Source organism: Phyllobates terribilis, unplaced genomic scaffold, assembly GCF_046119375.1.
Source record: "Phyllobates terribilis strain yellow unplaced genomic scaffold, ASM4611937v1 Scaffold_13__5_contigs__length_258822181, whole genome shotgun sequence".
NCBI classification, from domain to species: domain Eukaryota; kingdom Metazoa; phylum Chordata; class Amphibia; order Anura; family Dendrobatidae; genus Phyllobates; species Phyllobates terribilis.
Window position 1 is genome coordinate 70,269,805 of NW_027362773.1, and position 24,881 is coordinate 70,294,685.

At 43.2% G+C, this 24,881-nt stretch overlaps 1 protein-coding gene across 2 annotated transcripts in view; it reads right to left on the bottom strand.

The window, feature by feature from the left end:
- The window catches only part of CSTF3 (cleavage stimulation factor subunit 3), a 119,732-nt gene that overhangs the window by 78,098 nt on the left and 16,753 nt on the right, over positions 1–24,881 (bottom strand). The window contains exons 2-3 of one of the 2 annotated variants that reach the window (XM_073658120.1): positions 11,667–11,768; positions 11,458–11,553 (exon numbers count right to left, since the gene is read on the bottom strand). In XM_073658120.1, the coding sequence (XP_073514221.1) occupies positions 11,458–11,553; positions 11,667–11,768 (198 nt within the window). Of the gene's footprint in view, positions 1–5,272; positions 5,469–11,457; positions 11,554–11,666; positions 11,769–24,881 lie in introns of those variants that run through there. The other variant, XM_073658121.1, reaches the window with a different exon arrangement.

Sequence of the window (24,881 nt, forward strand, 5' to 3'; positions counted from 1 at the left end):
GTCCTGATTGGTTGCGGCCGGCGTCCGCCACTAATCAGCAACGAGCGCAATCCGGCCGCGAATTGGCGCCGGATTTGAAACACGCAGGCCGTCGGGAGATCAGCGGCGACGCAGCCGCAAGATGACCGGCGCTAGCCGGTCGTCTCCCGGCTGCTTGCAGCATAAGTACCCCGACCGCTGGCCTCGCTCCTCCCTTCACACTTGCCGTCGGGAGATCAGCGGCGATGCAGCCGGGAGATGACCGGCGCTAGCCCCGTCACCCACCGCACGCGCATTCATTGACAGAGCGCGCAGTGGATGCTGGGTGTGACACGATGGGGGATAACCCCGCCCACAGCCCGTCATTCACCGTGGTACGCGGAACAGGAGACACCTGGCTGCAGCCGCAAATAGTCGTGATGTAAGCGGAAGCAAGAGCCGGCTGCAGCCGGGGGAAATACGTGCTGGCTGTGCGTGGTCAGCGATGTTGTCACAAGCAGTATTGACAACATGCCGCAATTACAAAATTCATTAGGGGCCCCGGGGGGATAAATTGGGGGGTTAATTTAAAGTAGTGCACAACCCATTTAAACACTGCTTCGCTGATTAGTCGCGCCCGGATACATATTCTAGAATACCCGATGCGCTCGAATCGGGCCACCATCTAGTTGGTCATGAGTGACTGGACACAAGGAATGCGACACTTGTAGCCCATGTCCTGGATACATCTATGTGTGGTGGCTCTTGAAGCAATGACTTCAGCAGCAGTCAACTCCTTGTGAATCTCCCCCAAATTTTTGAATGGCTTTTTCTTAACAATCCTTTCAAGGCTACGCTTATCCCGGTTGCTTGTGCACCTTTTTTCTACCAAACTTTTTCCCTCCACTCAGCTTTCCATTAATATGCTTGGATACAGGACTCTGAACAGCCAGCTTCTTTAGCAATGACCTTTTGTGGTTTACCCTGTGAGGAATGTGTCAATGTCTGCCTTCTGGACATCTGTCATGACAGCAGTCTTCCCCGTGATTGTAGAGCCTACTGAAACAGACTAAGGGACCTTTTTCAACGTGTATGAAGCCTTTGCAGGTGTTTTTTGTAAATTATGCTAAATTTACTGAGATAATGACTTTTGTGTTTTCATTGGCTGTAAGCCATCATCATCAACATTAACAGAAATAAACACTTGAAATATATAGTCATTACAGTGATCTAATACGAGTTTCACTTTTTGGATTGAAGAACTGAAATAAATTTACATTTTGATGATATTCTAATTTAGTGAGAAGCACATGCATATGTACATACCACTCCACTACTACATGGCCAAAAGTGTTTGGACTACCTATCACATGGTAAAGTGAATCTGGCAGCAGCCTTTTGTTATGTAATCTGAGTGCACCATGTTGTAGAGGCTGAGACTCTGATTTCAGCGATGTGTCACTTATTAGGCTGTGTGCTTTTTCACTACAACGAGTTTTATTAAAGGGAACCTGTCAACATGAAAATGCAGTCTAATCAGCAGGCACCATGTTACAGAGCAGGAGGCGCTGAGTAGATATGTAGTTTTTGTAAGAAAAAAAAATTCAGTATAAACCTGTTAGTCATATAAACCTCTGCTCTTTCTTGGACTTTTGGTCCAGTGGGTGGCCCTATCAGTGATTGACAAATTTCCTTGCATAAGCAACCATATAGAAATAGCTGTCAGTTACTGATAACACCGTCCACTAGACTGAAAATCCCAGAACAAGCAGAGGTTTAAATGATGAAACCACAAGGAATAATGAATATTTCTCACAAAACTATATATCAATCTACTCAGCTGCTCCTCCTTTATAACATGGTGCCTGCAGATTGGACTGCATTTGCATGGTGGCAGGTTCCTTTAACACCTTACGATTTTCCATTTTTGTTATTTGCCCCCTCTCTTCCCAGAGCCATAACTTTTTTATTTTTCTGTCAATATGGGCATGTGAGAGCTGATTTTTTGAGGGACAAAGTTGTACTTTTGAATGTACCATTGATTTTACCATACAGTACTGGAAAACAGGGGGAAAAGAATTTAAAGTGCGGTGAAATTGCAAAAAAGAAGTGCAATTCCACAATTCTTTTTTGTTTTTTTTTATTTATCCATGTTCACTAAATGCTAAAACTGACCTTCCAATATGATTCTCCAGATCATTATGAATACCAAGCATGTAGTTTTTAGTGGTTACAAAAAATTCCAACGTTTTAAATAAAAAATTTTTTTTTTTGCCATTTTCAGAGACCCATAGTGTCTGCATTTTTTCATAATCTGGGGCTGGGTGAGGGCTTTTTTTTTTTGCACCCCGAGCTGACATTTTTATTGATACCATTTTGGGTAGATACAATGTTTTGATCACCTGTTATTGCATTTTATTGCAATGTTGCGGTGCCCAAAAAAGCTAACTAAATTCTGGTCAGCTCTGGCAAAAATTAAGAGACCACTGCACAGTTTTCTAAAAATCCCCATCTCTACATGTCTGACAGCCATTCCATTCCAGTGTCAGTTGAATTCCAACCAAAGTCCACCTCATACTTAATGTGCTTCTGATTAGGTGATCACCTGAACCAAATCTTATGTAACGAGAGAAAGTATAAAAAAAACACTGCTGTGGTCTTCACAATCCTCTTGCAATAGGACAAGCTGGATGGCAAAACAAGTTCTAGGAGTAGCCCAAAAGTAATTTGAATGAAAAAATAACTTTTAACCATGCCAAAGGAGTTGAAAAGAAAAGTCTTGAGTGAGGAAAAGAAGGGCTCAATTCTGGCTTTACTAGCAGAGGGATACAGTGAGCGTCATGTTGCCTCCATCCTGAAAATTTAGAAGACGGCAGTCCATTACAACAAGTTCAAGCAGCAGACAATGGGGACAACAACACTACAGCCCGGCAGAGGGCGAAAGCGACTCTCCACTGACCGGGATGAACGTCATCTTATTCGAATGTCACGCAGCAACCGCAGGATGACATCAAGTGACCTACAAAAGGAATGGCAAATGGCAGCTGGGGTGAAGTGCACGGCAAGAACAGTTGGTAACAGGCTCATAGAGGCAGGCCTCGAGTCATGTAAAGCTAGAAAAAAGCCTTTCATCAATGAGAAGCAAAAGGAGAGCCAAGCTGAAGTTGGCCAAAGACCATAAGGATTGGACCATAGAGGACTGGAGTAAGGTAATCTTCTCTGATGAGTCTAATTTTCAGCTTTGCCCAACACCTGGTCGTCTAATGGTTAGACGGAGACCTGGAGAGGCATACAAGCCACAGTGTCTTGCACCCACTGTGAAGTTTAGTGGAGGATCGGTGATGATCTAGGGATGCTTCAGCAAGGCTGGAATTGGGCAGGTTAATCTTTGCCAAGGACGTATGAATCAAGCCGCATACAAGGTTATCCTTGAAAAACACTTGCTTCCTTCTGCTCAGGCAATGTTCCCCAACTCTGAGGACTGGTTTTTCCAGCAGGACAATGCCCCATGCCACACAGCTAGGTCAATCAATGTGTGGTTGAAGGAGCACCACATCAAGACCCTGCCATGGCCAGCCCAATCTCCTGACCTTAACCCCATTGAAAACCTCTGGAATGTAATCAAGAGGAAGCCATCAAACAAAGAAGAACTGCTTAAATTTTTGTGCCAGGAGTGGCATAAGGTCACCCAAAAGCAGTGTGAAAGACTTGTGGAAAGCATGCCAAGACACATGAAAGCTGTGATTAAAAATCATGGTCTTTCCACCAAATATTGATTTCTGAACTCTTCAGGAGTTAAAACATGAGTATTGTTGTTTCTAAATGAATAAGAACTTGTTTTCTTTGCATTATTTGAGGTCTGAAAGCACCGTTTCTTTTATTATTTTGACGAATTCTCATTTGCTGCAAATAAATACAACATTTTTAGCTTTGAATTTTGGAGACGTTGTCAGTAGTTTATAGAATAAAACAATGTACATTTTACCCAAAAATATACCTATAAAGAGAAAAATCAGAGAAAAAGAAAATTTTGCAGTGGTCTCTTAATTTTTGGCAGATGGCACAGACTGACTCCCTCATACACGGCTCATGTTTAAGTGATAAATTTACTGTAGCACAGATTCATCTCAGCTAAAAGTCTAGACCAGTATTTCCCAAACCCCATCCTCACGGACCCCTGATCCCTTGATGATACTTCAATCACCTGTGTAATACTAAGGAGATCATGAAAACATGACCTGTGGGGGGCTATGAGGATGGGGTTTGGGAAACACTGGTCTAGTTTTAGATCAGGAATAGGACAGACATTTAATTTCTTTCTCAAATGCTCATGAAAAAAATATTCCCCACAAACTGCATTGAACTACTGTACCCAATTTATTATATATTTTAGGAGTTGGGGTCGGTCCATTTTATACCGACTCCACCTCCACAGCCCTGCTTGAACTGCGATTGTCTGAGCTACACATAGTAAAGCTTCAGTCTTGCTATTTGTAGCATAAATCATGATCTATGAGTGCCGGCCTCGGGAGACTTACAATGACAGACACGGGGGTGTTCTGCAGACTCCCGGTTGTCATGACAAGCCATCGGCGCCACACGGTCACGTGACCGACCCGCCAATGGGTGTGTCTTTCGATGGGCTTCTGGCTCACGCGAGTTAATTGCCGCTGTCAGATAATGCAGGGATATGACCTTTGGCAGTACCATAGTCGTGAAGGGGATAACACTACAGGACTACAGCTCTTGAGCAACCTGGTCCAACTCCACCCCCACCACTGAATAGCAGCTTACTGTAAATATACAATATACATAGAAAGCTCCTAACCAGCAGAATGGGTGGGGTCACAAGTACTGCACCCAGTTAACTGATACATCGCTGTAATCAGGGTCTATTTTCCTACATTATGTTGTTCTCAGATAAGGCAGCAAAAACCTGGTACCAGATTCCCTTTACTGCAAAAGTATGGGTATGAATATTGAGCTGGTCCCCAATACGCAGATATAAAAGCTTTTCAGAATTCTGCCTGCTATGTTGTCTACAGCAAGAGACTATCATGCTTCACTCAACACAATTGGAGTGGAGACAATATCAGGCATGTGTACTAGCGTTTAGATTTTTTTAACCAATCTCTCAAAAAAGTCATTGCATTACTGTTGTTTTAACAAGTAGGTTGGATATTGAGTGAATAAACTTACAATAGTGTACAAATACTCTATGTTCAGTTAGGCAATTTGCATATCACCCCCCCCCCCTTCTCAGAGTGGAGTGGTGTCACTAATTGTAAGCTACCTGCCTTAGTCTGATACGTACCAGCTGTCGTCACCATTGGTTATCAGTGCCGCACTGGTCGTCTTCTGCCGGTTGTGACATGCTGGATCGCTCCTGGAAGTCACAACCCAAAGCAAGTATGCGAGAAACCACAAGGCCAGAAGTAGGCTCTCATAGGCTTACACTGAGAGCTTGTCACCATTAGCTCTGACTTGCAGTCTGTCAGAAGCTGCAATCACAAGATGACGGATCGTAACTGGAGCAGCTGGTGAATATATCACTAAGGGCAGGGAACCTGGATTAGTGCCACTACTGCAGCTCTGAAAGAGCAGAAACAAAAAAAACAGCTGGAATGGTGCTTTAACCATAAAACTAATTTTTATCAGATTTGCCTGTTTGTCTAGAGATTATGTAGGCTAATTGCCCCTATTGGCAGAGACTGTGGTTGCTGAAATGGCGACTGATTAGAAAGGAGGTCCACATACTTTTGGCCACATGGGGTCTGAAACTTTTGGACTATGTGTTTGACCAATACAGAATACTAGTAACTGAAAAGATCCAAATACATGGATTACATTAAATAGGTCACAGAGTGCAAAACATCCTTTACAAGTAATTAGATCATGGTGTCGGAAGAGTAATTACAAAAAGTATAATGAGCAAGTCCTAAAAGTTTATTCATTGGGATATAAAAGATATCCCCACAATACAAAGATGGTAACTAATATTACAGCTAAATGTTTTAATGCTCTGTTAAGTGGCTACGTTAAACACACCATACATTTCCCTGTATAGTAACTTACTCTTAATACATTTCAAAATATAACTATTTACAGTAACTGCATACAGCCTAATCATGCTGCATTAGCATCTATTGGTACTTCTCTACTACAGTCACTGGCCTGTTAGAGAATTTTCCTACATAAAAACCTATAGAAATATAAAGCATGAATTTATGGGTAAGGAATTGCAGTAGCAAATGTTTGTGTTGCTCATGGCTGCATCATGAACATTGAACATTATTAGTAGAACAAAAACAATATTTTCCATTCCTAACTACAGTCAAAGTTCAGCTGATAAAACAGTTTTAACACAAGAACCATCACCCATTAACTTTCAGTTTGGCTCGGCTAAATGTACGGGTTATTTGAAAAAAGATAAACCTCTGCTTGTGTGTTATCATCTCCGCGAAGCTGGCAGAATGCAGCTGGCAATAATGCATCGTGTTGGTGCAGGGGGCCATACACCTTAGAGATCTGTTGGCGTATAGCTAGTCTTTCTGAAAGCTATTGCTCCTGACCAGTTTTTTCATATACATGAATCTAAGGCTAAACTGAGCAAGCATAAGTTCTCATGGTGGAAAGAATGGGGGGAGGTGGAGGTGTAGCTGCCGAACACCATCAGCCACAGCTCATCTCGTGACAACAAAAAACAGACATGTTAAAACACAACATGCCCAACAAGGGAATGGCAGGAAATTCCCCATTTACGATAGATGGTTGGCAGAAGATAAGCAAGGCTCATCTAATGTGTACTAGCACCATTTCTTATTCAATTCAGCTCTGCACCTACTACATCTGTCCACCGCCAGGGATGAAAACAGCTAGTAGGGGGGTACTGGGTGTCAGAATCCAATGATATTGGCGGCCTATTCTAAGGATAGCATGATTTAAGGGCAGGGAACCCAATTCCAGCGATTTGTCACTTACTGGGTTGTGTGCTGTTCCATAAAATCAATGTTTAATTTGCAGGAGATAATCATTACAGGACTAGTTGTCCTGCGCCATGTAGCCCTCCTGCTGTGTAATCTCGCCCCACCTCTGATTAGCAGCTTTGTCTGTGCACACAGAAAGCAGCCAATCAGTGGTGTGGGTGGGGTCGTGGGTGGGGTCATGCAGGGCTCAACATTCAGAGAACTGATAAAATTACTGTTGTATCTGTAGCAGATTTATAAAAATGACAGCATGCAAACCATTGCCACATAGCAGCATAATGCCAGGACAGAGACCCTGATTCCAGCAATCAGATTGCATAGCAAAAACCACCTGACAGCCATGGTGTGTAATTGTGGGGATTTCGGTGTGGTGCGCATTCTTAAAAAAAAAAAAAACAGGAAAAAAATAGGTCTTCAAAATTTTAAGTTTTTACATTTTTCATTGTTTGCATATTATTAAGATCTATCCATCCTGTGGTTTCCATAATTCCACAACTTTTTCTACTTGGTGTCCCAATTACAATGTATTGCAAGTGTATCCAGAAGAATAGATGCTTTGATGCAGTATTGAAGGCAAATATTGGTCACCTTAAATATTGATTTGATTTCTATTTTATTCATGCATTATGCAATGTTTTAGGTGTCTGGCCACTATACTAAACGTGCAGAACCGAGAAGAAAATTAGCTTTATTTCTCCAGAGAATCGCCAGCTTTCAGTCTAGCAAGCGTGCTACCGCGGCTAAGGTGATCACGCACTATGCTGTGAGCGGTGACTGTATGTACACCCCGGCACTTCCACTGACAGACGGATCTACAGTGCAGAGCCAAGTGTCAAAGTGGCGGGGGTGCTTACAACAGCCGCTCTCAGGGCTAGGAGCGATGACCGCAGTCACATCAGCACACCTGCTCCTGGCGGCTCCCAGGAGAAATAAAATTATTTTTCTCCAGAGTGCCGGACTTTCAGAACAGCAGCCGAGCACCTCCTTAACACTATCAACTTCCAGACGTAACAGGACTCTTACTTTTCTGCATTACTTCCACACCTGCCTAAAATGTTATACAAAAACATAATTATATAATATATCACACACACAGCAAAATGGTTGGCACCCTTCTGTTAAAGTAAGAAAAACTCAAGTCACTGAAATAAGTAATTTTCAATTTAAATGTACTGAATATCAACTAATGAAAATCAGACATTGCTTTTGAATTGTGGTTAAACAGAAAAATAAGAAAAATGAAGAAATAAAATATAAAAAAAAAAAAAAAAACACTAATGAAAATGTCCTGGATAAAAATAATGGTACCCTTAACTTAATATTTTGTTGCACAACCTTTTGAGGCAGTCACTGCAAAGGATTTCTGTGACTCTCAGTGAGACTTCTGCACATGTCCACAGGCATTTTGGCCCACTCCATGTGAGCAAGCTGCTCCTCGTGTCTCAGGTGTGAAGGTGCCTTCTCTAGACTGCAGGGTTCTACTCAATCCACACATTTTCAATAAGATTTAGATCAGGGCTCTTAGAAGCCACTTCAGAATAGTCTAATACTTTGCTATTAGCCATTCTTGGAGGTTTTTAGCTGTGTTTTGGGTCATTATCCTGTTGGAGGACCCATGACCTGCGACTCAGACCAAGCTTTCTAAGACTGGGCAGCACATTTCACTCCAGAATGCCTTAACAGTCTTGGGATTTCATTGTGCCCTGCACAGATTCAAGACACCCTGTGCCAGATGCAGAAAAGCAGCCCCAGAACATAACAGAGCCTCCTCCATGTTTCACAGTAGGGACAGTGTTCTTTTCGTTGTATGCATCATTTTGTGTCTGTGAACACAGAGCTGATGTGCCTTGCCAAAAAGCTTCAATTTTGTCTCATCTGTCCAAAGAACATTCTCCCGGAAGCTTAGTGGCTTATCAATATACATTTGGGCAAATTGCAGTTTTGCTTTATGATTTGCTTTCAAACAGTGGCTTCCTCCTCGGTCTTCATTCATGAAGTCCACTTTGGCCAAGACATGGATGATGCACTCAGACTCTGATGTATCTTGACATTGGCATTCACCTCTAGTTTCTTTGGAAGTTGTTCTGGGCTCTGTGGTTACCATTCTTATTATCCGTCTTTTCAATTTGTCATAAATTTTCCTCTTGCGGCCACATCCAGGGAGATTAAGGTCTATGAGACTGTAACCAAACTTCTGAAAAATATGTGCAACTGTAGCCGCATGACCATCAAGCTGCTTGGAGATGGCCTTATAGCCTTTACCTTTAACATGTTTGTCTAAAATTCTCTCTAGTCTGCCGAGACAACTCTGTCCTTCAGATTTTCATTAATAGTACATTTTAAATTGAAAATTACTTTTGCCAGATTCAAGTTCTCTCAGTGACCATTGTGGGTTTTTCTTACTTTAACAGAAGAGTACCAACATTTTTTTTCCATTGGCTGACAGAATAATCAGCAATACCTCGTCCGTAATAGCTTCATTGAATGACTATTGCTGAGTACTGTAGTTACATTTGCAGATGTATGACACTTGGGAACTACATAAAATTAATTAAGTGTACAGTAATAAGATCCATGTGCAAAATATTCAAAACAAACAAAGACGTACTCCAGCATCTTTATTTGCATGTATAATGCAGCATATGCTAGGATTAAAGAATAAAGTAGTTTTGCGTAGCCAGTCTTTATACCTGAGGCACCATGTCTGGGTTCTGTCATCTTGATTCCCTCTTCCCCACTTAATTTCCCATGCCTCATCATATTGCTCTTGCTCCTTTTATGATGTCTATAACTGATACACACTGCTCAGGACAGAGGTAAATCTTGCTGCTACCACTATTGGGGTACTGGAATATATAATCCAAGACACTGGAGGTCTCATATCCTTATTGTGTAGGACTCTTAATAGTGGGTGATTCAATATTTCTTTTGCTCCTACTGGTTGGCAGTGATTGATCAGTGACAGAGCTGCTGCCCCTCGAGTACGCAGCAGTCTCAGCGTACTCTATGCTACGTGTGTGGCAGAATCTCAGCGTACTCTATGCTACGTGTGTGGCAGAATCTCAGCGTACTCTATGCTACGTGTGTGGCAGAATCTCAGTGCAATGCGATGTATTTACAGCAGTGTGTATTTTATGTGGTGCAGCTTGAACATCTAATCCACTATATCACGGCTGTCTTATACAAAACAGAAATAGGCCAGATTTCTGAAATTTCTTTTGCTGCCCATAGCAAACAATCGCAGCTTTCACTTTTCAAGAGCAGAATACAAAATGAAGCAGCTCTATGATTGGTTACTATTGGCAGCAAAGACTGTTAATCTTTTAGACCGTTTCAAAAGCCTTCACCCATAACATTAGCCGCATGGGATGGCATGTGGAGGGGCAGCAAGGGAAAAGATGGGTTGATAGGAAAGGAGCTTTTTAGAGGGGGTTTTAAAGCTGATAAGGTCTACTTCATGTCTGCAAATAAGAGAATGTCCTAGACTGGTTGTCAGACTGGTGATCAGATGACCCAAATTACTACAACAAAGGGGGAAATGTATAGAAGGTATTGAGGTACGTCAAATTAAATTGAACAGTGAGAATATTAATGATGAGTAAGCACTATATAAGTAATAAAAATGCTGGAGTGTTTTTTTAATTAAAAGTTTGTATTTTCTCATTTGAAACCTGCAATGAACACAAATGGCAGAATACATTTTGCTAAATTTGACCCATGAATAATAGAACACGACACATGAAAGTATATTTTATGCATCCAAATATGTGGAAAACAGTATATTAACATGGCCTGCAAGAAAAAACTAATTGTAAGCAGAGGCATACAGCAGCAACCAAATGTAGTTACACTTTAATAGTTGAAAGCAAGGATACAACACTTATGAATCTCAGGTAATACATAGGCAGATATGTTATCTTTTTAGCACCCAACATGTTGTTAATTTGTAAATGTGTTTTGTATAAGCAAGAAATAACTTGTTAAGTGAGTTTAACATTCACATAACTGTCTTACTGAATGCTGCAGAAAAAAATAATTGGGTTATTCAAAGCAATCGATGTCATGCAAAATATTTAATCACTGATTTAAAATAAATGTATAGAATATGCTAAATCACCCACAGGAATCTTTAAAGACATTTTATTATAATAGTAAGACTACGGATATGCAGATACCACTCAAATTAGCTTGCCATTGTCACTGGAAAGAACATGTAATAAGATCTAAATAAATGACACAGGAGGCAATAAATTGACACGACAAATAAATAAAAGTCTAAAGCACTCCATACCATTAAAATGTTTTAATGTTGTTGCAGTATCGCTGTGCAACAATCATCATCAGTGCAGTAACACTTTCGAAGTCTCAATTAGGTACCAATTTACCCCCAGTTTACAAAGCTAAAATATATGTAAATCTGAGTTAATGGTCCTCACTATATTGCTCCCACCATTAACGCTGACACGTGTAGTTTTAAAATACCCATAAAAAAGGAAAATTTTAAAATATTAACCTCTGCTTCAATGTAAAGTTTCCAGAATCTGCCAGAACTTGGGAATTGGGCCACAAGCCGTTCATATGTCTTCCGGGCTTTGTCTATAGGCTGATTCTAGAATTTGAATAAACAGCGTTTACAACATTATGGATGTAAGGAAAAAATATGATATACATAAAGCCACTACTGGGGCTGAGAGAACATAATGTAATCCTATGTCACTAAACCTGTGCCTCGCGAATGAGAATGCTCCAGGCGTCAAGATCATACGGGTTGTCTTCCAACTTTTTTTCCGCTTTCTTCACCTTTTCTGGTACATATTCAGGCGCCTATATTCAGCAAATGAGAAAAAGGGGAAAAAAGGAAGAACAAAAAGGAAAAAAGTTACACACTTTGTGGGTTATTAAAGAAAATAACCCTAACGGTTGCGAGTCCCCATGCTATGGATTTTGTTCCAGTAAGTTCTGCAGATATTCCAATCACCTGAAGCAACCCCATTCAGATGCAAATGCCTGCAACAAGATCTACAGCTTGGAAATTCACCCTCACAATGAAAAGGGGCTGGCCACTATACATTTAACAAGATTTTCTGTTCATTGATTAATATGTATGACAGGTTCTCCTCCAGCTCTTATTACTGCAGCTTTCCTCACACACTGAGCAGCACTTCTTCCCATACAATGAATGCTGGTGGGGGGCTATGTGACCACAACTGTCCATCAAGCTCCTCCAATAGAAAAGCAGCTTTCCCCTGTGAGGTGTTTTTCTATTGGATGAGGCTGATGGCCAGGTCTGGTCACATGACCCCTCCCCAGCAGCCATTGTATGGATGGAGAGCTGTGCAGTCTGTGAGGAAAGCTGCAGTAATAAGATTAGGAGGAGAACCTGTCATACCTATATAATAGTAAGGTTCTCCATTCTCCAGCAGATACAAATAACACCAAATACCTCGTTTAAAAACAATATCACTGCTTGATTGGCCAGCAAACTCACCTGGCCTTAACCCCATAGAGAATCTATTATAGAGAATCTATGGGGTATTGTCAAGAGGAAGATGAGACACCAGACCCAACAATGCAGACGAGCTGAAGGCTGCTATCAAAGCAACCTGGGCTTCCATAACACCTCAGCAGCGCCACAGGCTGATCGCCTCCATACCATGCCGCATTGATGCAGTAATTGATGCAAGAGGATCCCTACCAAGTATGGAGTGCATTTACTGAACACACATTTCAGTAAGCCAACAATTCGATTTTAAAAACATTTTTCAAGCTGTTATAAAGTATTCTAATTTACCGAGATAATGACTTTTGTGTTTCATTGGCTGTAAGCCATAATCATCAACATTAACAGAAATAAACACTTGAAATAGATCACTCTGTTTGTAATGACTATATGATATGAGTTTCACTTTTTGTATTGTAGAACTGAAATAAATTAACTTTTTACGATATTCTAATTTAGTGAGAAGCACCTGTATGTCTCAATTTTAACTATAGGAAACATAAAAGGATATAAGGAAGAACATAACTTCATTTCTCACCACTGCCTAACATCCAGTTAAACTTCTGCACGTTTAAAACAACATTTACCTACAGATTAGCACTATGGCTTCAGGTAAATACAATTTTTTTAACAATGTTCCCCTTAATAAAATAATCAAGTGAACAGCTATGACATTTTCTTACATAGTATAGTGCCACTTGGTGTTCAACGTGTACAGCAGGTCCATCCAACGCGCTAAATACTGCTGGTCACACATGCTCTCTGCAGTGAATAGTGGTCACTATGCAGAATCCTGGCTGTGCAGAGTGACTGAGCATGTGTGACCAGCACTCAGTCCACCAGGAGAACTTACACACTGCCATACACTGAACAGCAGGTGGCTCCACAATAGTGAGAAAAAAAATCAATGCTTCACTGGATCATTTTAGTAACATGTAAAATGCAAGTATTTCCCTTTTTATGGTCTTTACAGTGTATGTGATGGTGGGCAAAAAGTTTTCTACATCTATTGAACAGCTTACTTTAAAGCCTTTTTAAAAGGGGTTGTCCAAGAATGTAATAAAATGGCCCCAGTCACACAGTTCAAACAGCAGCCGGACTAGTCAAGTCTCAGAACAGGCTGGAAAAAGCTCCTGAGATCAGTGTCTCAGCTGACAGAGGCAATGTATCATAAGTAGACATAGGAGAGCTGCTGGAGAAGGGTGTGACAAGAGAAGAAATAAGGCTATGTTCACACATTGATTTTTTCAGCAGGCAAAACCTGCTCTTTTAGCAGTAAAGAAGCTGCTTTACAAAAGCAGATTTGGCTGCGTTTTTCATGCTGATACAGTTTAGTGCCGATTGCTCTTTAGTTTTCTGCACCAAAACCTGATACCTGCATTTTTGCTCTTATTTGCCTTCTATGGGTGAAAAACATTGCAAAAATGCTGAAAAGTAGTGATATGCTACAGTTTTCAAAAACGCAGCAGTTTTCCAATTCACTCAGGAGAAGAAAAAAAAAAAAAAAGAATGTGTGTACATGAGATGTCTGACATCTCATAGCTTTTGCTGGTACTATAAAACGCAGCTTTTAATTTGCATTAAAAAAAACGCAGGTAAGACGCTACATGCGAACATAGCAGAAACGGAAAAATAGGGGGTGGGGTGGAGACTACGGGTGCTGTCATGGGTTCAGGAAAAACCGGCTACCGGTAAGTAACCTTGGTGTTTTCCCCTCACCCATGACAGCAAACCTTGAGAGAATTTTGGAGAATTATGAGCACCCTAGGGAGGGACCACCGCCTGAAGTACCCTTCTCCCAAAGGTGAGGTCAGAGAAGGACAGATCCAACAGATAGTGTTTATAGAAGGTGGATGGTGTAGACCAAGTAGCAGCTCTACATATCTGATTGATTGAGACATCTGCCCTCTCTGCCCAGGAGGTTGCGACGGCTCTGGCGGAATGAGCCTTGACATTGTCCGGGGCCGGAACTCCTGTGGACGTATATGCTAAACAAATGGCCTCACTAAGCCACCTAGAAATGGTACCCTTGGACACCCCCCATGACCTTTCCTATTCCCCTGAAAGGCCAGGAACAAGGAATGGTCCTTCCTCCATACACTAGTCATGTTAATGTACTGTAGTAGGGATCTTCTAACATCTAGGTTATGGAACCTAACTTCCCCTGGGTTTTTTGGATTGCTGCAAAATGAGGGTAGTACAATCTCCTGGTTACAGTGAAATCTAGATACCACCTTGGGAAGGTATGCTGGATCTGGTCGCAAGGTGACCCCATCATCATAAATTTGTGTGTAGGGAGGATCAACCGAAAGGGCCTGCAGGTCACCCACCCTACGAGCAGACGTTAAGGCCACTAAGAGGATGGTCTTCAGGATGAGGATCTTTGGAGAGACATCCTGTAGGGGCTCAAACGGGTCACTGGTAAGTGCGTTCAAGACCAAATTCAGGTCCCAGGAAGGAACTCTAAGGGACCGAACCGGTCTGGCTCTGGCACAGGACTTGATAAATCTAGAGACCCACCTGTTCCCAGCCAAGTTACAATTATAGAGTGCCCCCAAGGCTGACACCTGAACTTTTAGAGTCCCCATGGCTAGACTCAGGTCACGCCCCTTTTGCAGAAACTCCAGGATTCCCTTGATTGGAGGCTTGTCTGATAACGGGGCATCAATAAATCTAGAAATTTTCTCCAGACTCTTATAAATTTTAGTCGCTATTGGTTTCCTACTAGCCAGCAAGGTAGAGACTAACCCTGGTGAAATTCCCTTAGTAGTGACCTCTCAAATTCCACGCCGCAAGATGGAAACCTCTGGCTTGGGCGTGGCATACTGGTCCCTGAATGAGAAAGGTCCGGCCTCTCTGGTAGAACCCAGGGATCTGAAAATCGACATTAGTCGAAGCAGGGATAACCAAGGTCTCTTGGACCAAAAAGGGACTATAAGAATTATCCTTGCGCCATCCTCCCGAATCTTCCGCACAACTGCTGGAACCAATACTAACGGGGAAAAGGCATAGGCCTTCCTGAACTTCCAAGGAATCTGGAGGGCATCTACAGCATGGGGATTTTCTGCTGGGTTTAAGGAACAGAATCTGTCTACTTTCCTGTTTGCTCTTGTGGCGAACAGATCCATGTCTGGCTGTCCCAATAACTGGACAATCTGTGACAACCCCCGGGTTTAAGATCCATTCCCCCTGTTTTAGGGTGTGGCAGCTGAGAAAATCTGCCCTTACATTTTCCACCCCCCTTATGTGAAGGGCACTGAAGGATGGGAGGTGTTGCTCTGCCAGATGAAGGATTCTGTCTGCCACAGCCATCAGGGAGCGTGACCTTGTTCCCCCCCTGGTGATTTACATAGGCTACTGATGTCCGGTTGTCGGACCTGACCTGGACGTGGTGACCCTGAATCTGAGGAAGGAAGCCTATCAGGGATTTCTCCACTGCCCAAAGTTCTTTTAAGTTTGAGGATGCCCCCATCTCGTGGTATGTCCAGTGACCCTGTAGTACTGAGAGCTCTGCTAGATGACCCCCCCCACCCGGAGCTGCTCACATCGGTCATAATCACCCAATCTACTGGTCTGGACCACTGCATGCCTGAGGTCAGATTTCCCCTGTCTGTCCACCATGAAAGAGAATCTACAGCTTCTGGAGAGGGAGAAAACTTGCTTTCTAAACGCCCATTGAAGGACCTCTGCGCTGACAGGACCTCCCACTGAAGAAGTCTCATATGCCCCTGAGCCCATTTGACAGCTGGGAGACAGGCCATCATAGAGCCCAGGAGGGACATTGCCTCTCTTAGGGATATCACTGGAGACGGCATGGCTTTCAAGACTAAATTGATAATTTTTCGGACCTTGTCTTCTGGGAGGAAGCAGGCTTGGAGACGAGAATCCAGGATTAGACCTAGGAAGATCTGAGTCCTTGAGGGGGTTAGTTTTGACTTTTGGAAATTTACCAACCACCCTAGCTGTTGTAACACTGCAGTGACTTCTAGAAGATGACTGGAGCATTGGACTTCTGATTTCCCTATTACCAAAAAGTCCTCTAAATAGGGAACGATCACTACGCTCTTGATTGGTAGAAAGGCTGTTACTTCCGCTATTAATTTTGTGAATATTCTCGGGGCTATGGAGAGGCCGAAGGGTAGGGCAGTAAACTGAAAATGTCTCAGCTCTTTCTGAATGAACAGGGCTACTCTCAGATACTTCTGGTAGTCTGGATGAATTGGGACGTGGTAATATGCGTCCTTCAAGTCTATTACTGCCATAAAGCAATTGTGGTGCAAGAGCTTCACTGCCGAGCTCACTGACTCCATCTTGAAGGTCTGGTTTTCTATCAACTGGTTTAGACTCCTGAGGTTGACGATGGTCCTTAAGGACCCATTGTTTTTTTAAATTTTTTTATCATGAACAGACGGGAATAGAATCCCTTCCCCCTTTGTGGCATCAGAACTTCGAGAAGGACCCGTTTCTCTAATAGCCCTAATATTTCCGACTCCATGGCTATTTGTTCTTCCTGGACATTCCTTTTGGGGGTAATCATAAAGGTCCAGCGAGGAATCTGGCTGAACCGTATTTTCAGGCCACCACTCACAATATTCAGAATCCAGGGGTTTGATGTAATGGCTTTCCAAGCTGGAAGAAAGTGGGAAAGCCTCCCCCCTACCTCCGGCCTGGCGTCATTGGGAAGCCTTTTTTTTTTATTTGAGGACGGTCCTCCAAACATATAGCCTGACTCCCTCTTGGATTTGGACTCCCATCTTCTCCTGGAGGGAGACCCCGATTAAATTTTCTCCTCCAAAAACGAAACCTTTTTGAGTTCCCTGAAAATCCTGGGAACCCATTGTTCCTATCGCTCGCTTTTTCTAAAAGGTCATCCAGCTTCTGGCCAAACAGGAGTCTGCCGTCACACGGGAGGGAACATAATTTATGATTGGATTGTAGGTCGCCTGGACAACCCTTGAGCCTCAAGGCCCGTCTGGCAGCATTAGATAGACTTGTTGATCTAGCCGAAAGCCTGACAGAGTCCGCTGAAGAGTCTGCCAGGAAGGCCGATGCTGCCTGGATTAGGGGTAGATTTGAAAGGATTCTATCCTTAGGGATCTTTTTATCTCTAAGTTGGTCTTCCAATTGTTGGAGCCACACCATTAGAGATCTCGCCACACAGGTGCCAGCTACCGCCGGCTTCAGGCCTCCTGCGGCAGCTTCCCAAGTGTGATGCAGAAAGGAGTCAGCCTTTTTATCCAGGGCATCCTTTAGGACGCCTGAATCCACCAAGGGTAGGCAAGATTTTTTGCATGACCTGGCTACAGTTACGTCAACTTTGGGGATTTTATCCCAAGGCTCAGAGTCCTTCTCTTCAAAGGGGTACCTTATTTTAGAGAAGGAGGGTAAGGCCCCTGATCTCTCTGGTTTCTTTCACTCTCGGTCAATGAGGCCCTGAATTTTAGTGTTTACTGGGAAGGAGAGTCTCTATTTTTCTCCAAGGCCCGCAAGCATAACGTCTTCCCAGGATTTGGAGGCTTTCTCCTCCCCCAGACCCATGGTTGATCTGACGGCTCTAACCAGTCTGTCTGTACTCTCAATGGGGAAGCAGGGTCTACCGTTATCCCATGAGAAAGAGGATGATGAATCACTCAGCCATAGATCCTCGGACTGGGAGGAATCAGAGTTGGAGGAGATATCTCAATGGGATTTTTTTCTTCCCTCTAAACAACCCTTTCAGGGATCCCCTGAACCTCTGCGTGGACTATGGATTTCAAATTAGATGCGAAATCCAGAGAATTTTCTGCTATAGTTTTAGCAATGCAGTTCGGGCACAGCGGCTTTTGGCAGTCTATGGGAAGGGAAGTTTGCCATAGGGCACAAATCCTGTGCTTTTGCTTGGCGCTACTCTTCCTAGACTAAAACAAAAGGAAGCACATAAGAGACTTCCCATTACTAAAAGGTGACTTTCACGAAGATCACTCACCCCTGAAGTCACAAACGGGTACTGGATTCGGAGACTGTAGCGGAACCGATGATTCCTTTCTGGATGGTCCAGAGGTGTTTTGACACCTTGCCCCTGCGGCTGCCACTGCGATTGCTCGAGCGGCTGTCCGTGTAAGAGGCGTCCGTCCGTTGCTGAGGGGGAGGGGGGTTAGCTGCTGCTCTTGGCTATCTTGGTCAGTCATGTTTCAGAAGCGTTCCAGGCTCCCAGGACAACCCCCTCCCCCCCTAATATAGGGCCATCCAGAACCTCCTCCGGTTCAAGGGCTCTCCCCCCTTCCCAGGCCAGGGCTCCAAACAGAAAAAAAAAAAGGCCTGGAGCGCTTCACAGGGCGCCGCCATCTTGGATCAGGCGCTGCCCCCTGACGTCACCCGGCACACCTTCTCCCAGCGTGCCCCGCGCCGTGACGTCAGGCGCGTCATACCCTGAAGTTGCCGCTCTGGAGCACGGCCGACAGGAGCAGCAGGGGGAGGGTGGCGCAGCGGTCTACGGGAGGCCGAAGCCTGCCTCACCGCGTGCGCCAGCTCGGACGCAGGACCCCAGGGGACTATTTTTTTCCTGAGCGTTTCTGCATCTCCCTGGTACAAAAAACGCATGCGTTTTTTCCTGCCAGGGACATGCGGATGTGAAGCGTTCTTCACATGCATTTCCGCATGCGGGTTGACAAGCGCTTTCCAAGCGATTAAAGCATCACTTGGAAAGTGCTAGTCAACTTGGTCACACTATATAAATCCATACAACCAGCATGGATTTATATACTATGACCTTAAAGAACGGTAAAAAATAAAAAAATAAATCTATACTTACCTTCCGATGGCCCCCGGAGTCTTTATTCGATCCATCCTGGCTTGCCGGCAGCTCGCAGTACACTGAAGGACCTGCAGTCACATGGTCCTTCAGTCCACCGTGATCTGCCGGTAAGTGAAGACAAGGAGACCGGGGGCCATCAGAAGGTAAATCTATTTATTTTTTATTTTATTCTTTTTTTTACAGATTCTATGGTACCCGGGCCCAGAGCAGAGTCTACTCTCCTCCAGACCCGGGTACCATCCGCACATTGAAAAGCATGAATTCCGCATGTACAGATGCAGTGATGCGAAATCCATGCATTCCAATGAGAGTCAATGGCGGCGAAAACGCAGCGCTTCCGCAAAATAATTGGTAGTGCTGCGTTTTTTTCCACAATGATAATCCGCATGTGCTGTGCACATGCTGCGGGTTATCATTGGGGAAGGCCTTCTACCATGCGTTTTTTATGCGTTTCTGCCGCTGCGGAAACGCTTAAAAAAACGCATCGTGGGCACGCAGCCTCACACTTCACATAGTGCTGACAATGCAACACTTGTCGATTGAGACACAGGTTTCGGGAGCTCGGTCTTCAGACTAGGATGGGCTGCCAATTGAATTGCGTGATCGGGCCATTTTACTATATTCTTGGAAAACCCCTTTAAATAAAACAGTGCCCCACCGAAAATAATAACTTATGCTCACCTCTCAAAGGAGAACTTTCCAGCGATTTTGGAGCAGTGTCTACTGGTACTCGCTTAACGTTATGTCAGAGAGTGATTGCTGCAAATCACCACCCGCTAATATGCTGCAGTGTTCATTACTCCCCCAGACACCAGAGTTTCATCCAAAGTAACGGTGAGAGAAACAGACCATTAGCAATTTGTGTGGCAAACATAAAATTTACAAACAACAAAATGGCCCCCGCACTAGCATCTTCCTGTTGCCGAGAGATGCTAGTGCGCAGGCACCATTTTGCGAGAGGAAAATAAAATTAGCCTGCAGCAATATGGCCCCCGCCGCATGCGCAGTTGCATTTCTCAATTGCCGAGAGATGCTACTGCGCATGCGCGACACCATATTGCTGCACCCAAATTATTTTTCCAAAAGCAAAATGGCGCATGCGCACTAGTATCTCTCGGCAACAGGAAGTGGCTACCCATTTTGTTGTATGTAAATTTTAGGCTTGCCACACAAATTACACAGTCAGTATTTAAAATAATAGGTAACTAGAAGCACAGTGACCTGTCAGAAGGCACAGATAGGAATACCTTAGCAGAGCACCAGTTACAGCCCCTCCTCAAAGTCCCGGGCCAGAGAGAGAAAGCTCTTTTTTTTTTTTTTAATTGTACTTCTGATTATGTAATATATATTATTGAATGTAAGTAATGCGACAAAATATGTAGGATCCACAAGCAGAAAACTCAAAACGAGAGTGAGAACATCTATAACATCGTACACCCAAATCATAATACATCAAATGCATCTAAACATTTTCTCAGTCCATAATAGAAATACAGTACATTTAATTTTATGATTTATGATATTGAACACATTACCTCACATGTTCGAGGAGATGATTGGGAGCGATCCCTCAGTGATAGGGAAGCTTTTTGGATCCACTATTTAAATACACAAGTTAAACTTAACCCCTTAAGGACGGAGCCAATTATGTACTTTATGACCGAGCCAAATTTTACAATTCTGACCACTGTCACTTTATGAGGTAATACCTCTGGGACACTTCAACGGATCCTACTGATTCGGAGATTGTTTTTTCATGACATATTGTACTTCATGATAGTGGTAAAATTTCTTGGGTAGCGCTTGCATTTATTTGTGAAAAAAACTGAAAATTGGTGAAAATTTTGCAATTTTCAAACTTTGAATTCTTATGCCCTTAAATCAGAGAGATGTGTCACACAAAATAGTTAATAAATAACATTTCCCACATGTCTACTTTACATCAGCACAATTTTGGAACCAACATTTTTTTGGTTAGGAAGTAAGGCTATGTGCACACGATGCAGAAATGCTCAGGATTTTTTCCTGAGCGTTTCTGCATCTCCCTGGCAGAAAAAAACGCATGCGGATTGTACATGCGTTTTCCTGCCAGGGACATGCGGAAATGGAGCGTTATTCAGGCTGTGTGCCCACGTTGCATTTATGAAGCAGAAAATTTCTGCTGCATAAATGCAAGTCCTCTCCCGGAAAAACGCATGCGGAATTCCGCACGCGTTTATCGCGCATTTTTCGCGCGTTTATCACGCGTTTTCCACATGCGGAATTGCCTTGCATTTTTTATGCATTGGACAAAGGCAATTCCGCTTGCGGAAACGCAAAATTAAATGACATGCTGCGGATTTTTGAACGCGGCATAAACGCTGCGGAAAAATCCGCAGCATGTGCATAGAACTTGCGGAATCCCATTGGGGACCATGGGGTGCGGATATACATGCGTTTTTCAAGCGTTTACGCTGCGGAAATTCCGCAGCATATACGCTTGAAAAATGCTACGTGGGCACACAGCCTCACTGACATTTCCGCATGCGGATTGACAAGCGCTTTCCAAGCGATTAGCATCACTTGGAAAGTGCTTGTGACAACTAGGTCACACTATATAAATCCATGCAAACAGCATGGATTTATATAGTGTGACCCGAGAGAGTGGTAAAAAAAAAAAAAAAAATGTATACTTACCCTCCGATGGCCCCCGATGTCCCGCTCACTTCGTTCTCCCTTGCCGGCAACATTGAATTGAAAGACCTGCCGACGTCAGCGTCACATGACTGACGTCAGCGCAGGTCCTTCAACTCACTGCAAAGTGCCGGGAACCAAGCAGGAGCGCTGCGCGGGCCGACAGAACGTAAGTATATATTTATTTTATTCTTGTTTTTACAGATTTTTTAATGGTACCTGGGTGTGGATGAGACTCTCCTCTCCTCCACACCCGGGTACCATCCGCACATTAGAACGCGTGGATTACGCATCTACATATACAGTGATGCGTAATCCATGCGTTCTAATGCAAGTCAATGGCGGCGAAAACGCCGCGTTTCCACAAAATTAATGGACATGCTGCGGATTTTTGAGCGCAGCATGGGCACAGCACATGCGGATTATCATTGGGGAACATTGCTGCCCTTCTACCATGCGTTTTTAATGCGTTTCCGCAGCTGCAAAAACGTTGCGGAAACGCATTAAAAAAGCATCGTGTGCACACAGCCTTATAAGGGTTTAAAATTGACCAGCAATTTCTCATTTTTCCAACAAAATTTACAAACCATTTTTTTAGGGACCACATCATATTTGAAGTGACTTTGAGGGGTCTATATGACAGAAAATACCCAAAAGTGACACCATTCTAAAAACTGCACCCCTGGAGGTGCTCAAAATCACATTCAAGAAGTTTACTAACCCTTCAGGTGCTTCACAGGAATTTTTGGAATGTGGAAGAAAATAATGAACGTTTAACTTTTTTTCACAAGAATGTTAGGGAAAACCACTGTTTGGGCGCACGGCAGGGCTCAGAAGGGAAGGAGCGCCATTTGACTTTTTGAATGTGAAATTTGCATGAATAATTAGCGGACGCCATGTCGCATTTGGGGAGCCCCTGATGTACCTAAACAGTGGAAACCCCCCACAAGTGACACCATTTTGGAAACTAGACCCCTCAGGGAACTTATCTAGATGTGTGATGAGCACCTTGAACCCCCATGGTGCTTCACAGAAGTTTAAAACAATGAGCCGTAAAAATAAAATATTCACATTTTTCCCACAGAAATTTTTTCAGCTGCCAATTTTGCATTTTAACAAGGGCAACAGGAGAAATTGCAACCCTAAGGGTATGTGCACACTGTCTGGAGCCTGCGGCCCCGACACTGCGGGATAGCCGCCGGCTGCTTCCGCTCAACATGCAAATGAGCGGTGCCATTTTTTTTTTTGTCACCTGTGGACTTTCCTCATAGAGGTTAGGTCTATGAGGAAAGCCCGCATGCGGACCCGCAAGAGAAATTGACATGCTGTGATCTGGAAAGACTCGCCACATGTCAGTTTCTGCGGGTGTGCCGCAGGTGCACGGAGACGCATAGTGGACATGGGATTTCTACAAATCCATCCTCTATGCTGTAACATCTGGCCGCTGTGGGTTTGACGCAGCATCAAACCCACATCGGCTCCTGACTGTGTGCACATACTCGAACACAATCCTAACAGCAAAGAATTGAAAATTTTCTTTTTATATATAACTTTTATCTACCCAAGGGGGGGTGACAGTGGGAGTTTTGATTTATTATTTTTTTTCTTTTGATCACTGTGACAGGGTTTATCAGTGATCAAAAGGAACCAATAGAGAAAATTCTTTATTGTTGCCAGGCACCGGCCGGCAGATCTCGGCAGGTGCACTGTGCATGCGCCCGCCATTTTTTTTCTATTTTTTTTTTTTTTTTATAGTGAGATGCCAGGGAGCCGGGGGACCTTAGAGGTACCGGGTAGGCTCGGACATGATCCTTGACGTACCTATACATCAAAGGTTGTGAAGAGGTGGTATATAGCAGGTTCCCCAACTATAGTCCTCAAGGCCCACCAACAGATCATGTTCTCAGGATTTCCTTAGTATTGCTCAGGCAATAATTCCATCACCTGTACTAAGGAAATCCTGAAAACATGACCTGTTGGTGGGTCTTGTTGGGGAACACTGATATATAGGATCTACAAGTAGAAAATCCAAAAGAGTGAGTATATCTCCATAAAATTGTGCATCCATTATATCAAGTGCATCTAAAATTAGTATTTCAGTCTATAATAAAAACATACCAAACTATTATTTACATCACTAAATACATTACCCCACATGTTCAAAAAGATGATCTGGGAATAGGGATACGGAAGCTTTTTTAGGATCTACTACTCAAATACACAAGTCCCTGTAGGGTTAAATCTAAGGAAGGAAATTTTTGCTTTATTGATTCTTTCTTGCCGTGTTGGTACTTTCTATATACATAGTAACGTAGGTTGAATAAAGACCTAGGTCCATCAAGTTCAACCTTTCTCCCCCAATTGTACTCCCTACACTAACATACTAACTTACTGAGACTTGGCCTCACAAAAGTATTACCATTTTTATTATTGCTGCACTATTACAATAAAAAATAAACCCATTAATATTTTTTTAAATTTGTTTTATCTTTTGTATTACTCTTGTGATTTTAATAATAGCATTACTAAAACCGATATGCCTAAATCTGTTGATCCAGAAGAAGGCAAAGACCCCAGGACACATTCAGCCAATTTGCATCACAGGGAAAAATTCTTTCTTGACCCGGACAATAGGTGATCAGTCCTAGAACCCTGGATCAAACCTAATTATACTAGTTATGTTAGTATTACCTACTAGATGTGCTACTATAGGTGTAACATATTGTCTCATTTAACTGTAACCCACAATGTTATGTGTATCGAGGAAATCATCCATCCCTTTTTTAAGCTGTTATAGTGTCTGCCATTACTACTTCTTGTGGTCGGGCATTCCACAGTCTGACTGCTCTGACTGTAAAGAACCCTTTCCTGTTTAGGTGCCGGAATCGCCTTTCTTCCACCCGTAATGAGTGCCCCCTGGTCCTTAGTATGGTCTTTGGAAGGAATAAGTCCTGTTCTAGTCCTTTGTACT